The 13,127-nt window shown below is 49.4% G+C and overlaps 1 protein-coding gene across 2 annotated transcripts in view; it reads right to left on the bottom strand.

The window, feature by feature from the left end:
• LOC137368613 (ribonuclease T2-A-like) overlaps positions 1 to 13,127 on the bottom strand; it is a 171,476-nt gene that overhangs the window by 91,628 nt on the left and 66,721 nt on the right. For both annotated transcript variants that reach the window (XM_068028756.1, XM_068028757.1), the window contains exons 6-7: positions 9,272 to 9,361; positions 3,333 to 3,366 (exon numbers count right to left, since the gene is read on the bottom strand). In XM_068028756.1, the coding sequence (XP_067884857.1) occupies positions 3,333 to 3,366; positions 9,272 to 9,361 (124 nt within the window). The remainder of the gene's footprint in view (positions 1 to 3,332; positions 3,367 to 9,271; positions 9,362 to 13,127) is intronic.

The following is a 13,127-nucleotide window of genomic DNA, read 5'->3' as shown; positions in this document are numbered from 1 at the left end:
GATTCAGTGCCCTATCCACACTGCCATCCCAGGGGATTCAGTTCCCTATCCACACTGCCATCCCAGGGGATTCAGTTCCCTATCCACACTGCCATCCCAGGTGATTCAGTTCCTTCTCCACACTGCCATCCCAGGTGATTCATTTCCTTATCCACACTGCCATCCCAGGTGATTCTGTTCCTTATCCACACTGCCATCCCAGGTGATTCAGTTCCTTATCCACACTGCCATCCCAGGGGATTCAGTTCCTTATCCACACTGCGATCCCGGGGGATTCAGTTCCCTATCCACACTGCGATCCCTGGGGATTCAGTTCCTTATCCACACTGCCATCCCAGGGGATTCAGTTCCTTATCCACACTGCGATCCCGGGGGATTCAGTTCCCTATCCACACTGCGATCCCGGGGGATTCAGTTCCCTATCCACACTGCGATCCCTGGGGATTCAGTTCCTTATCCACACTCCGATCCTGGGGGATTCAGTTCCCGCTCCACACTGCGATCCCGGGGGATTCAGTTCCCTATCCACACTGCGATCCCTGGGGATTCAGTTCCTTATCCACATTGCGATCCCGGGGGATTCAGTTCCTTATCCACACTGCCATTGTCTGTTTAATGCTGGACAGTAATTTTGCTGACAAGTTTGTTTGGTCGTTCTTTTTCAAACGCCTTTTGAAAATCCTGCTTTCTTCCTGAATATCTTTTATTGATGTTCCTGCTGATTTCCCTGCAAGTGGAAATATTAGCTGGAATATTCCAGCCCCAAGAAGGTGAAAATTCCAAATTCAGCATGTTGGCTCCCTGACGTTTTCCCCCATCAAGGTGATTTTCCCAGAATTTGGACTCCCAACAGCAGGAGCCAATAAAGCTCATAAATCCTCAATTACAGGTGATTTTCTGATAGGAAGACCAGTTTTCTGATGTTGCACGGTCCCTCACTGTGTCAGGAGCTGAACAATACCTTCAGTAACTGCTCCATGGTGGGAGGTTACAGGATCATCATATTTATATATAAATAATAGAAATCTTGTAACTGGCAGGTCTGCAGCATTTAGACTCATTCCCCCCTCAGCCAGAACCCCAAGATCCTTTTGGTCACTATTTATATGATGCTGCTCAGGTGAATACCTCCATCTTGTGGCCCCCCCCCACCCCCCACTTCACTTGGCCCTCCCTTCGCCCGGCCCCCCCTTCTCCCTTCTCCCTTCCTTCACCCGGCCCCCCTGCAACTTGCTCCAACAATGCAACACCGTCCCCTATCACGATCCAGGGTAAACCACTGGACAATGTTGATCACTTCTCATACCTTGGGATCCTCCTTAGCAAAGACAGACATCGACGATGAAACTCAGCATCGCCTCCAGTGTGCCAGTGCAGCCTTCGGTTGTCTGAGCAAAAGAGTGTTTGACGACAAAGGCCTCAAACCTGACACCAAGCTCATGGTCTACAGGGCCGCAGTGTTACCTGCCCTCCTGTATGTTCGTTAACATGGACACTGTACAGCAGACATCTCAAAGTCCTGGAGAGATATCACCAGCGGTGTTTCCACAAGATCCTGCAAATTCAGTGGCAGGACAGGCGCTATAATATCAGTGTCCTCTCTCAGGACAACATCCCCAGTATCGAGATACTGGTCATGGCTGGCCAGTTACACTGGGTGGGTCACATCGTCCGCATGCCTGACTCAAGACTCTCAAAACAAGCTTTCTGCACTGAGCTCTGTCACAGCAAGAGGATTCCAGGAGGGCAGGATATCCTTCAAGCCTCTCCACAGTGACATCTCCACTGACTAATGGAATTCTCGTACCCGAGACTGCCCAAAATGGAGAAGAAACATCTGCGAAGCTGCCAGCCAGTTCGAACAATGTCGACATGTCGAAGCAGCGACGGGGCACAAGAATCGTTCAAAAATTCCAGCATCCCATTCACTTGCCTCATCAAACACCAGCTGCGCCCCACTTGTGGTAGAGTGTGCGGATCCTGTATTGGACCATTCAGTCACCTAAGGACCCACAACCCTGGAGTGGAAAAAAGTCATCCTCTGTCCTGAGGGACTACCTCAGAAGAAGCTGCCGGCTATCCCTGTGAACACCAAGGCAGCTTGTTCATTGGCTGCCTGATCGTGCCGGTGAGCAAAACACCAACACAGGCAGAGTCGGGACACAGAAATGTTCCCAGCGGCCGGGAATTCCAGCCATTTCCTCTACCCCAACCCTATCATATTCCTAAAGACTCCCCTCCTCTCCAAGGTAATTCCATGTAAAACTCTGGGTTGTTTAGTTTGAAGTAAAGCAAAACATCAGCCAGGAGGGATCATCCCAACACTCTCTCTTCACGAAGCACATCAACATCCTGATCACTGTCCGGCAGCTCATTACAGTCTGAGTCCGGCCAAGCACAGTCTCTGCAAACAGTTTCTGACCCCCTCCCCCACTCACCCTCCCCCACTCACCCTCCCCCACTCACCCTCCCCCACTCTCCCTCCCCCACTCACCCTCCCCCACCCCTCCCCGACACCCCTCCCCCCCCACACCCCTCCCCCACTCACCCTCCCACACCCCTCCCCCACTCACCCTCCCCCACCCCTCCCACACCCCTCCCCCACCCACCCTCCCCCACCCCTCCCCCACCCCTCCCCAACTCCCCCACTCACCCTCCCCCACTCACCCTCCCCCACTCTCCCTCCCCCACTCTCCCTCCCCCACTCACCCTCCCCCACTCTCCCTCCCCCACTCACCCTCCCCCACTCACCCTCCCCGACACCCCTCCCCCACTCACCCTCCCACACCCCTCCCCCACTCACCCTCCCACACCCCTCCCACACCCCTCCCCCACCCCTCCCCCACCCCTCCCCCACCCCTCCCCCACTCACCCTCCCCCACTCCCCCACTCACCCTCCCCCACTCACCCTCCCCCACTCACCCTCCCCCACTCCCCATCCCCCTCCCACACCCCTCCCCACTCCCTCTCCCCCTCCCACACCCCTCCCCCACTCCCCCTCCCCCTCCCACACCCTCCCCCACTCCCCCTCCCACTCCCACACCCCCTCCCCCACTCCCCCTCCCACACCCCTCCCCCACTCCCCCAATCCCCTTCCCACACCCCTCCCCACTCCCCCACTCCCGCTCTCCTCCTCCCACCCCCCTCCTCCTCCTCCCACCCAGCTCCCCCTCCCCCACTCCACCCTCCGCTCCCCCTCTCTCACTCCAACCCCCCTCTTCCTCCCCCTCCCTCCTCCTTCCCTTCACCTCCTACCCACTCCCCCTCCCCCACTCCACCCTCCGCTCCCCCTCTCCCACTCCACCCACCCACTGTCAGTGACTGTCTCTTACCGGACGCTCTGTCTTCTTACAGTTTGCAAACACTCTGCAACGAAAGAAATTCATCACTTTGAGTTTCTCTGCTCCTTGTTTTTAGTCACTGCAAATCCAAACCGGCCGACGGCCTCCCTCCTCCTATACCTACCCCTAACCCCCTCCCCTCCATTCGGAGTGAAGCAGCAGGAGAGAAAAAAACATCGTGGGGGCAGAGCTTTAAAAAGTGTGTCAAAAGGAACAGAGTCGGAGACCAGAGAGAGAGAGGGGGGAGAGAGAGGGAGAGAGGGGGGGAGAGAGACTGGAGGGGAGAGAAGGCGGGGAGAGAGAGGGGGCGGGAGAGAGAGTGGGGGGAGAGAGACAGAGAGGGAGAGAGACAGAGAGGGAGAGAGACAGAGACAGAGAGACAGAGACAGACAGAGAAAGAGACAGACAGAGAAAGAGACAGACAGAGAGAGAAAGAGAGAGACAGAGAGGGGGGGAGAGAGACTGGAGGGGAGAGATGGGGGGGGGGGAAAGAGAGGGGGGAAGAGAGAAGGCGGGGAGAGAGAGGGGGCGGGAGAGAGAGTGGGGGGAGAGAGACAGAGAGGGAGAGAGACAGAGAGGGAGAGAGACAGAGAGGGAGAGAGACAGAGACAGAGAGAAAGAGACAGACAGAGAAAGAGACAGACAGAGAGAGAGACAGAGAGAGAAAGAGAGAGACAGAGAGAGAGAGAGACAGAGAGACAGAGAGAGAGAGAGAGTGAAAGACAGAGAGAGAGACAGAGAGACAGAGACAGAGACAGGGAGAAAGAGAGACGGAGAAAGAGACAGGGAGAAAGAGAGACGGAGAAAGAGACAGAGAGAGAGAGAGAGCGCGAGAGAGAGAGACAGTGAGAGAGACAGAGAGAGACAGAGACAGAGACAGAGAGACAGAGCGAGAGAGAGAGAGAATGACAGAGAGGGAGAATGTCGGTGGGAGCAGATCCGGGGCAAAATCGAAAAGTGACATCAGAATATCGTCAGAAACAACAGAGCGAGCAGGGAAACAGAGAGCTGCCGGGGTGAGTGTACAGGTAAGCTGGGTTAGTAACTAAAGTGAAGTGAAAGGTAAGGGCTACAGATTTTAATACAGTAAGTAGTGTTTTTTAGGGAATCAAGGTCCTTAGTGTTAATAAAATCTAATTTTTGAGTAACTTGAGGGTAAGTCATGGCTGGGCAGCTCGACCACGTGGATTTCTCATCCTGTGCAATGTGGGAAGTCAGGGATCGGGGGTGGGGGATGGGGGGTGTGGGAGGGGAGGGCATAAAGCAGGAGGTGGTATTGCACTGTTGATCAAGGAGTCAATTACTGCAGTAAGGAGGGATGATATCTTAGAAGGTTCCTCAAATGAGGCCATATGGGTAGAACTTAAAAACAAAAAGGGGGCAATCACTTTGCTGGGAGTGTACTACAGGCCTCCAAACAGTCAGGGAGAGATAGAGGAGCAGATATGTAGGCAAATCTCAGAGAGGTGTAAAAATAATCGGGTAATAATAGTAGGGGATTTCAACTCACCTAATATTAACTGGGATAGCATTAGTGCAAAAGGCTTAAAGGGGGCGGAATTCTTAAAATGCATACAGGAGAGCTTTTTGAGCCAGTACGTAGAAAGTCCTACAAGAGAAGGGGCAGTACTGGACCTAATCCTAGGGAATGAAGCTGGATATGTGGTAGAAGTGTCAGTGGGGGAACATTTCGGGGATAGTGATCAAAACTCTAAGATTTAAGGTAGTTATGGAAAAGGACAAAGACGGGCGGAAATAAAAGTACTGAATTGGGGGAAGGCCGATTTCAATATGATAAAACAGGATCTGGCCAAAGTGGACTGGGAGCAGCTACTTGTAGGAAAGTCTACATCAGACCAGTGGGAGTCATTCAAAGAGGAAATAGTGAGGGTTGAGAGCCAATATGTACCTGGAAAGGTGAAGGGTAGGATCAACAAGTCCAGGGAACCCTGGATGTCAAGGGATATAGAGGATTGGATCAGGGAAAAAAAAGGAGGCTTATGGCAGATTTGGAGCGCTGAAAACAGCAGAGGCATTAGAGGAGTATAGAAAGTGTAGGGGGGTGCAGAAAAAAAGTAATTAGGAGAGCGAAGAAGGGACATGAAAAAACACTGGCAGGCAAGATAAAGGAAAATCCCACGGCGTTTTATAAGTATATTAAGGGCAAGAGGATAACCAGGGAAAGAGTAGGGTCCATTAGGGACCAAAGTGACAATCTGCGTGTGGAGCTGGAGGACGTAGGTGAGGTTTTAAATGAATACTTTTCATCTGTGTTCACTATGGAAAAGGACGATGTAGGTGTAAAGATCAGGGAGGGGGATTGTGATATACTCGAACAAATTAGCATTGAAAGGAAGTATTAGCGGTTTTAGTGGGATTAAAAGTGGATAAATCCCCAGGCCCAGATGAGATGTATCCCAGGCTGTTATGTGAGGCAAGGGAGGAGATAGCAGGGGCTTTGACACAAATTTTCAGATCCTCTGTGGCCACAGGAGAGATACCAGAAGACTGGAGGACAGTGAATGTGGTACCATTATTATTTATTTATTTAGAGATACAGCACTGAAACAGGCCCTTCGGCCCACCGAGTCTGTGCCGACCAACAACCACCCATTTATACTAATCCTACATTAATCCCATGTTCCCTACCACATCCCCACCATTCTCCTACCACCTACCTACACTCGGGACAATTTACAATGGCCAATTTACCAATCAACCTGCAAGTCTTTGGCTGTGGGAGGAAACCGGAGCACCCGGCGAAAACCCACACAGTCACAGGGAGAACTCGCAAACTCTGCACAGGCAGTATCCAGAATTGAACCTGGGTTACTGGAGCTGTGAGGCTGCGGTGCTAACCACTGCGCCACTCAAGAAGGGTAGCAGGGATAAACCAGGTAATTACAGGCCAGTGAGTCTAACATCAGTGGTTGGGAAATTATTGGAAAAATTTCTGAGGCACAAGATTAATCTCCACTTGGAGAGGCTGGGATTAATCAAGGATAGTCAGCATGGCTTTGTCAGGGGGAGATCATGTCTCACTAACTAGATTGAATTTTTCGAGGTGGTGACTAGATGTGTAGATGAGGGTAAAGCAGTTGATGTAGTCTACATGGATTTCAGTAAGGCTTTTGATAAGGTCCCGCATGGGAGATTGGTTAAGAAGGTAAGAGCCCATGGGATCCAGGGCAATTTGGCAAATTGGATCCAAAATTGGCTTAGTGGCAGGAGGCAGAGGGTGATGGTCGAGGGTTAGATTAGATTAGATTAGAGATACAGCACTGAAACAGGCCCTTCGGCCCACCGAGTCTGTGCCGACCATCAACCACCCATTTATACTAATCCTACACTAATCCCATATTCCTACCAAACATCCCCACCTGTCCCTATATTTCCCTACCACCTACCTATACTAGTGACAATTTTTAATGGCCAATTTACCTATCAACCTGCAAGTCTTTTGGCTTGTGGGAGGAAACCGGAGCACCCGGAGAAAACCCACGCAGACACAGGGAGAACTTGCAAACTCCACACAGGCAGTACCCAGAATCGAACCCGGGTTCCTGGAGCTGTGAGGCTGCGGTGCTAACCACTGCGCCACCGTGCGCAGTTGTTTTTGCGAGTGGAAGTCTGTGACAGTGGTGTACCGCAGGGATCGGTGCTGGGACCCTTGCTGTTTGTAGTCTACATTAATGATTTAGACGTGAATGTAGGAGGTATGATCAGTAAGTTCGCAGATGACACGAACATTGGTGGTGTCGTAAATAGTGAGGAGGAAAGCCTTAGATTACAGGATGATATAGATGGGCTGGTAAGATGGGCGGAGCAGTGGCAAATGGAATTTAATCCTGAGAAGTGTGAGGTGATGCATTTTGGGAGGACTAACAAGGCAAGAGAATATACAATGGATAGTAGGACCCTAGGAAGTACAGAGTGTCAGAGGGACCTTGGTGTACTTGTCCATTGATCACTGAAGGCAGCAGCACAGGTAGATAAGGTGGTTAGGAAGGCATATGGGATACTTGCCTTTATTAGCTGAGGCATAGAATATAAGAGCAGGGAGGTTATGATGGAGCTGTATAAAACGCTAGTTAGGCCACAACTGGAGTACTGTGTACAGTTCTGGTCACCACACTATAGGAAGGATGTGATTGCACTGGAGAGGGTGCAGAGGAGATTCACCAGGATGTTGCCTGGGCTGGAGCATTTCAGCTATGAAGAGAGACTGAAAAGGCTAGGGTTGTTTTCCTTCGAGCAGAGAAGGCTGAGGGGGACCTGATTGAGGTATACAAAATTATGAGGGGCATTGATAGGATAGATAGGAAGAAACATTTTCCCTTAACAGAGCGTTCAATAACCAGGGGGCATAGATTTAAGGTAAGGGGCAGAAGGTTTAGAGGGGATTTAAGGAAAAATTGTTTCACCCAGAGGGTGGTTGGAATCTGGAACACACTGCCTGCTGAGGTGGTAGAGGAAGGAACCCTAACAACATTTAAGAAATATTTAGATGAGCACTTGAAATGCCATAGCATACAAGGCTATGGGCCAAGTGCTGGAAAATGGGATTAGAATACATAGCTGCTTGATGGCCGGCATGGACACGATGGGCCGAAGGGCCTGTTTCTGTGCTGTATGACTCTATGACTCAACCCCTCCCTGCCCCGTTCCCTCCTCCGCTCCCCTCCCCTCCTCCCCTTCCACTTCCTCCCTCCTCCTCCCCTTCCCCCTCCCCTTCCCCCTCCACTCCTTCTTCCCCTCTCCCCTCCACTCCTCCCTCCTCCTCGTCCTCGTCCTCCTCCTTGCCCTCCTCCCCCTCCCCTCCACACCCCCCTCCCGTCTTCTCGCCCTCCCCTCCCCATCCCCTCCCCATCCCCTCCCCATCACCTCTCCCCCGTCCCCCCTCCCCCCACCTCACCCCTCCTCCCCTCACCATCCTCACCCTCCCCTCCCCTTCCCCCTCCCTCATCACATTCCTCCTCCCCTCCCCCCCCTCATCCCACCCCTCCTCCCTCACCCCACCTCCCCACCTCCCAGCCTCCCTTGCTTCCCCTACCTCCCCTCCCTCACACCACCTCCCCTCCTCCCTCAGCTCTTTTCCCCCTCCGGTCACTTCTTCTCCCCCCTCCTCTTCTCTCCTCCTCCCTCCTCTCCTCTTCTCCTCCCCCCTTCCCTCCCCTCCTCCCCTTCCCCCTCACTTACCACACCCCTCCTCCCCCCTCTCTCTCTGTCTGTCTGTCTCTCTCCGTCTGTCTGTCACTCTCCGTCTGTCTGTCACTCTCTTTCTCTTTGTCTCTCTTTCTCTCTGTGTTTCTCTTTCTCGCTTTCTCTCTCTCTCTGTTTCTCTCTGTCTGCCTGCCTGTCTGTCTCTCTCTCTCTGTCAGCTTCTCTTTGTTTCTCTGTCTGCCTGTCTGTCTCTGTCTATCTCGCTGTCTCTGTCTGTCCTCCGTCTCTCTCTCTCTGTTTCTCTCTGTCTCACTGTTTGTGTTTCTCTCTCTCTTTCTCTCTCTCTGTTTCTCTGTCTCTCTCTCTCTCTCTTTCTCTTTCTCTTTCTGTCTCTCTCTCTCTCTTTCTGTCTCTCTCTCTCTTTCTGTCTCTGTTTCTCTGTCTCTCTCTGTTTCTCCGTCTCTCTCTGTTTCTCTGTCTCTGTTTCTCTGTCTCTCTTTCTCTTTCTGTCTCTCTCTCTCTCTCTCTCTCTGTTTCTCTTTCTCTCTCTCTCTCACTCACTCTGTCTGTGATCTCCTCCAATGCTGTTTCTCTTCTTTGGTCCCTGGCCATCACTGCAGACTAGAATAAAGGCCTGGGAACAATTCACAATATCCTGTCTAGTCAGTGAGGGACTCCCGCCTCCACCCACGGAAATCCTGAAATCAGCTGATGTTCGGAGGGCCTGACTTGCCAGTTTACTCAGAATACAAACACTCGCTACGTACATTTTATAATAGTCGAGAGCTCTTTTGAAGTATTCGCACTGTGAGAAATGTTGAACAGCACACTTGCCATGTTTCTCCCACTGTTTCTTCCTGTTAAAAGAGATTGAGTCATCATCATATCCAAATCATAAACAGTTTTCATACAATCATGGAATGGTTACAGCACAGGAGGAGGCCATTCAGCCCATGAAAGTGCTGTTAGGAAGGGAGTTCCAGCATTTTGACCCAGTGACAGTGAAGGAACGGTGATATAGTTCCAAGTCAGGATGGTATGTGACTTGGAGGGGAACTTGCAGGTGGTGGTGTTCCCATGCATCTGCTGCCCTTGTCCTTCTAGTTTGTAGAGATCACTGTTTGGAAGGCGCTGTCTAAGGAGCCTTGGTGTGTTACTGCAGTGCATCTTGTAGATGGTACACACTGCTGCCACCGTGCGTCGGTGGTGGAGGGAGTGAATGTTTGTGGATGGGGTGCCAATCAAGCGGGCTGCTTTGTCCTGCGTGGTGTTGAGCTTCTTGAGTGTTGTTGGAGCTGCACCCATCCAGGCAAGTGGAGAGTATTCCATCACACTCCTGACTGGTGCCTTGTAGATGGTGGACAGGCTTTGGGGAGCCTCAGGATTCCGAGCCTCTGATGTGCTCTTGTAGCTGGAGTTCTGAAGAAGGGTCACTGACCTGAAACATTAACTCTGCTTCTCTCTCCACTGATGCTGCCTGACCTGCTGAGTATTTCCAGCATTTCTTGTTTTTATTTCAGATTTCCATCATCTGCAGTATTTTGCTTTGATTATTGGAGCAGTAGGAATCTAGGAGTTGGGAGCAGTGGGAAGGGGGATCAAGCACAGGGTTGGTTCTGCTTTGAGCCTGTCACTACCACAAGTAACTCCTGCCAACTTTCCCAGCATCAGTAGCAGCTGCTAGTGACGACAGGAATCAGTTCTTCAGTAAGTTTTTAAGATGTTTTTATCACACATTCCTAATCATGTCTTTACAGATATGATAGAAAAAGGAGTGGAACATCTCACCAGCAGCCACTCTGTAGCTAACGTAGACACTGATGGGCTATAGTGTACATGAGCTGGGAAACAGAGGAATACAGGAACAGGAAGAGGCCATTCAGCCCCTCAAGCCTGTTCTACCATTCAATCAGATCATAGCTGATCTGTGACCTAACTCCATGCCTTTTCATCAGATCCTAATATCTCTGGACAGCCGAAGTCAGTAAATCTCAGATTTAAAGTTAACAATTGATTTAGCATCATTGAGGAAGTGAATTCCAAACTTCTACCGCCCTTTGTGTTTTTATTTAGAAATACAGCACTGAAACAGGCCCTACAGCCCACTGAGTCTGTGCCGACCAACAACCACCCATTTATACTAATCCTACAATTCCCTAAATTCTCCTACCACCTACCTACACTAGGGGCAATTTACAATGGCCAATTTACCTATCAACCTGCAAGTCTTTGGCTGTGGGAGGAAACCGGAGCACCCGACAGAAACCTACACAGTCACAGGGAGAACTTGCAAACTCCGCACAGGTTGTACCCAGAACTGAACCCGGGTCGCTGGAGCTGTGAGGCTGCGGTGCTAACCACTGCGCCACGTGTTATATTGTGTAAATATTGCGTGCAATTCTGGTCGCCACACAATCAGAAGGACGTGGAGGCTTTGGAGAGGGTACAGAAGAGGTTTACCAGGATGTTGCCTGGTCTGGAGGGCATTAGCTATGAGGAGAGGTTGGAAAAACTCGGATTGTTTTCACTGGAACGACGGAGGTGGAGGGGCGACATGATAGAGGTTTACAAAGTTATGAGCGGCATGGACAGAGTGGATAGTCAGAAGCTTTTTCCCAGGGTGGAAGAGTCAGTTACTAGGGGACATAGGTTTAAGGTGCGAGGGGCAAAGTTTAGAGGGGATGTGCGAGGCAAGTTTTTTACACAGAGGGTGGTGAGTGCCTGGAACTTGCTGCCAGGGGAGGTGGTGGAAGCAGATACGATAGAGACGTTTAAGAGACATCTTGACAAATATATGAATAGGAAGGGAATAGAGGGATACAGACCCCGGAAGTGCAGAAGGTGTTAGTTTCGGCAGGCATCAAGATCGGTGCAGGCTTGGAGGGCTGAATGGCCTGTTCCTGTGCTGTACTGTTCTTTGTTCTTTGTGGAGTGTTTCCTAATTTCACTCCTGAAAGGTCTGGGTCTAATGTTTAGACTCTGCCTCCGAGTCCTAGACCCTCCCAACCAGTGGAAATAGTTTCTCTCTATCTACCCTATCTGTTCCCTTAATATCTTGAAAACTTGGATCAAATTACCCCTTAACCTTGTAAATTCCAGGAAATACAACCCTAGTTTGTGTAATTCCTCCTTACAATTCAACACTTAGAGCCCAGGTATCATTCTGGTAAATCTACGCTGCACTCTCTCCAAGGCCAATATCTCCTTCCTAAGGTGTGGTGCCCAGAACTGCTCACAGTAACTCCAGGTGTGGTCTAACCAGGGTTTTGTAAAACTGAAGCATGTCTTCTACCCCCTTGAATTCTCGTCCTCGATATATAAAGGCCAGCATTCCATTAGTCTTTTTGATTGTTTTCTGTACCTGTTCATGACATTTCAATGTTCTGTGTACCTGGATCCTAAGTCTCTTGGGACCTCCACTGGTTCTAGCTTTTCACCATTTAGAAAGTACCCTGTTCTATTCTTTTTAGCTTCCAAGTGGATGATTTCATATTTGGCTACATTGAAATCCATTTGCCACAGCTTTGCCCATTCATTTATTCTGTCAATATCGTTATTTAATTTTATGTTTCCATCTACACTGCTTACAATGCAGCCTATCTTTGCATCATCGGCAAATTTCCTAACCCGGTCAATAATTTGCCTTCAACTCCATCAGCTTCAACTTTAGCTAATGTTCTCTTATGAGGGACTTTATCAAATGCCTTCTGGAAGTCCATATAAATAACATCCATTGACATTCCCCTGTGCATTACTTTAGTCAGCTCTGACAAGATAATTATTAACAAAAAGCTTTTCTGCAAAATGTTGCACGGTTGGTACTGCATGTATTATTCAATTACAAAATATTTAGTCACTAGCTGTAAGATTATACTCCAGACTAATTAATTTATGTCCAAGCCAAATCTCTTATCTGTTAGCAAAGGTGCACATATAACATAATTATATGATACAGAAAACCTTCAAATGACATTGGCCATTCAGGTTATCTGGCCTCAAACTGGATAGTAAATGATGCAGATTGAAGTTAATGATCTTTGACATACTTGTAAAACCTGTCCTTTAATCCAATTTGCAGCAAAAAAAAATCAGTTCATGACTGTTTCTAACATGGTCATTGAAACATTATAAATTTTTATTATGTCTTCACTAACAGTGTTTAAAACTGCAAATACAGCATGGATTTAGTTACAGAATCGTAGACAATTCGTCATAGATTACGGTTTATTAAAGCTATCGTTATCTTGTACTTACTAACTATTGTATACAGTAGCATCCTGTTTTCACCAACATCACTCAGCCCCAATACACCATACTCTTGTATTCATAAGGAACTTACAGTGCTGACTTCCGGAGATTCCTTAGATTTTCTTGCCTGTTTTCCCCTCAACACAAGTTCTGGAACAATGTGATTTCAAATGGATAGCAGCGGAATTGTGACATTTACATAAAAATAAAGGTCCAGTAACCTGGAACATGTCACTGAGCTTGTGTCCCGAGGGAAAGCCAGAGTGTAGAAATTGAGACTTTCCTTAAGTGACTTTTGCCATTTGAAAATGAGTTTACATAACACAAGCCTTCAAACTTTCATTTGAAGATAACATAGCTGCTAAGTTATTTTAA

The sequence above is a fragment of the Heterodontus francisci genome, chromosome 4 (assembly GCF_036365525.1).
Source record: "Heterodontus francisci isolate sHetFra1 chromosome 4, sHetFra1.hap1, whole genome shotgun sequence".
NCBI classification, from domain to species: Eukaryota; Metazoa; Chordata; class Chondrichthyes; order Heterodontiformes; family Heterodontidae; genus Heterodontus; species Heterodontus francisci.
Note: the sequence above shows the minus strand (reverse complement) of the source record. Positions and strands in the feature narration are given on the sequence as shown.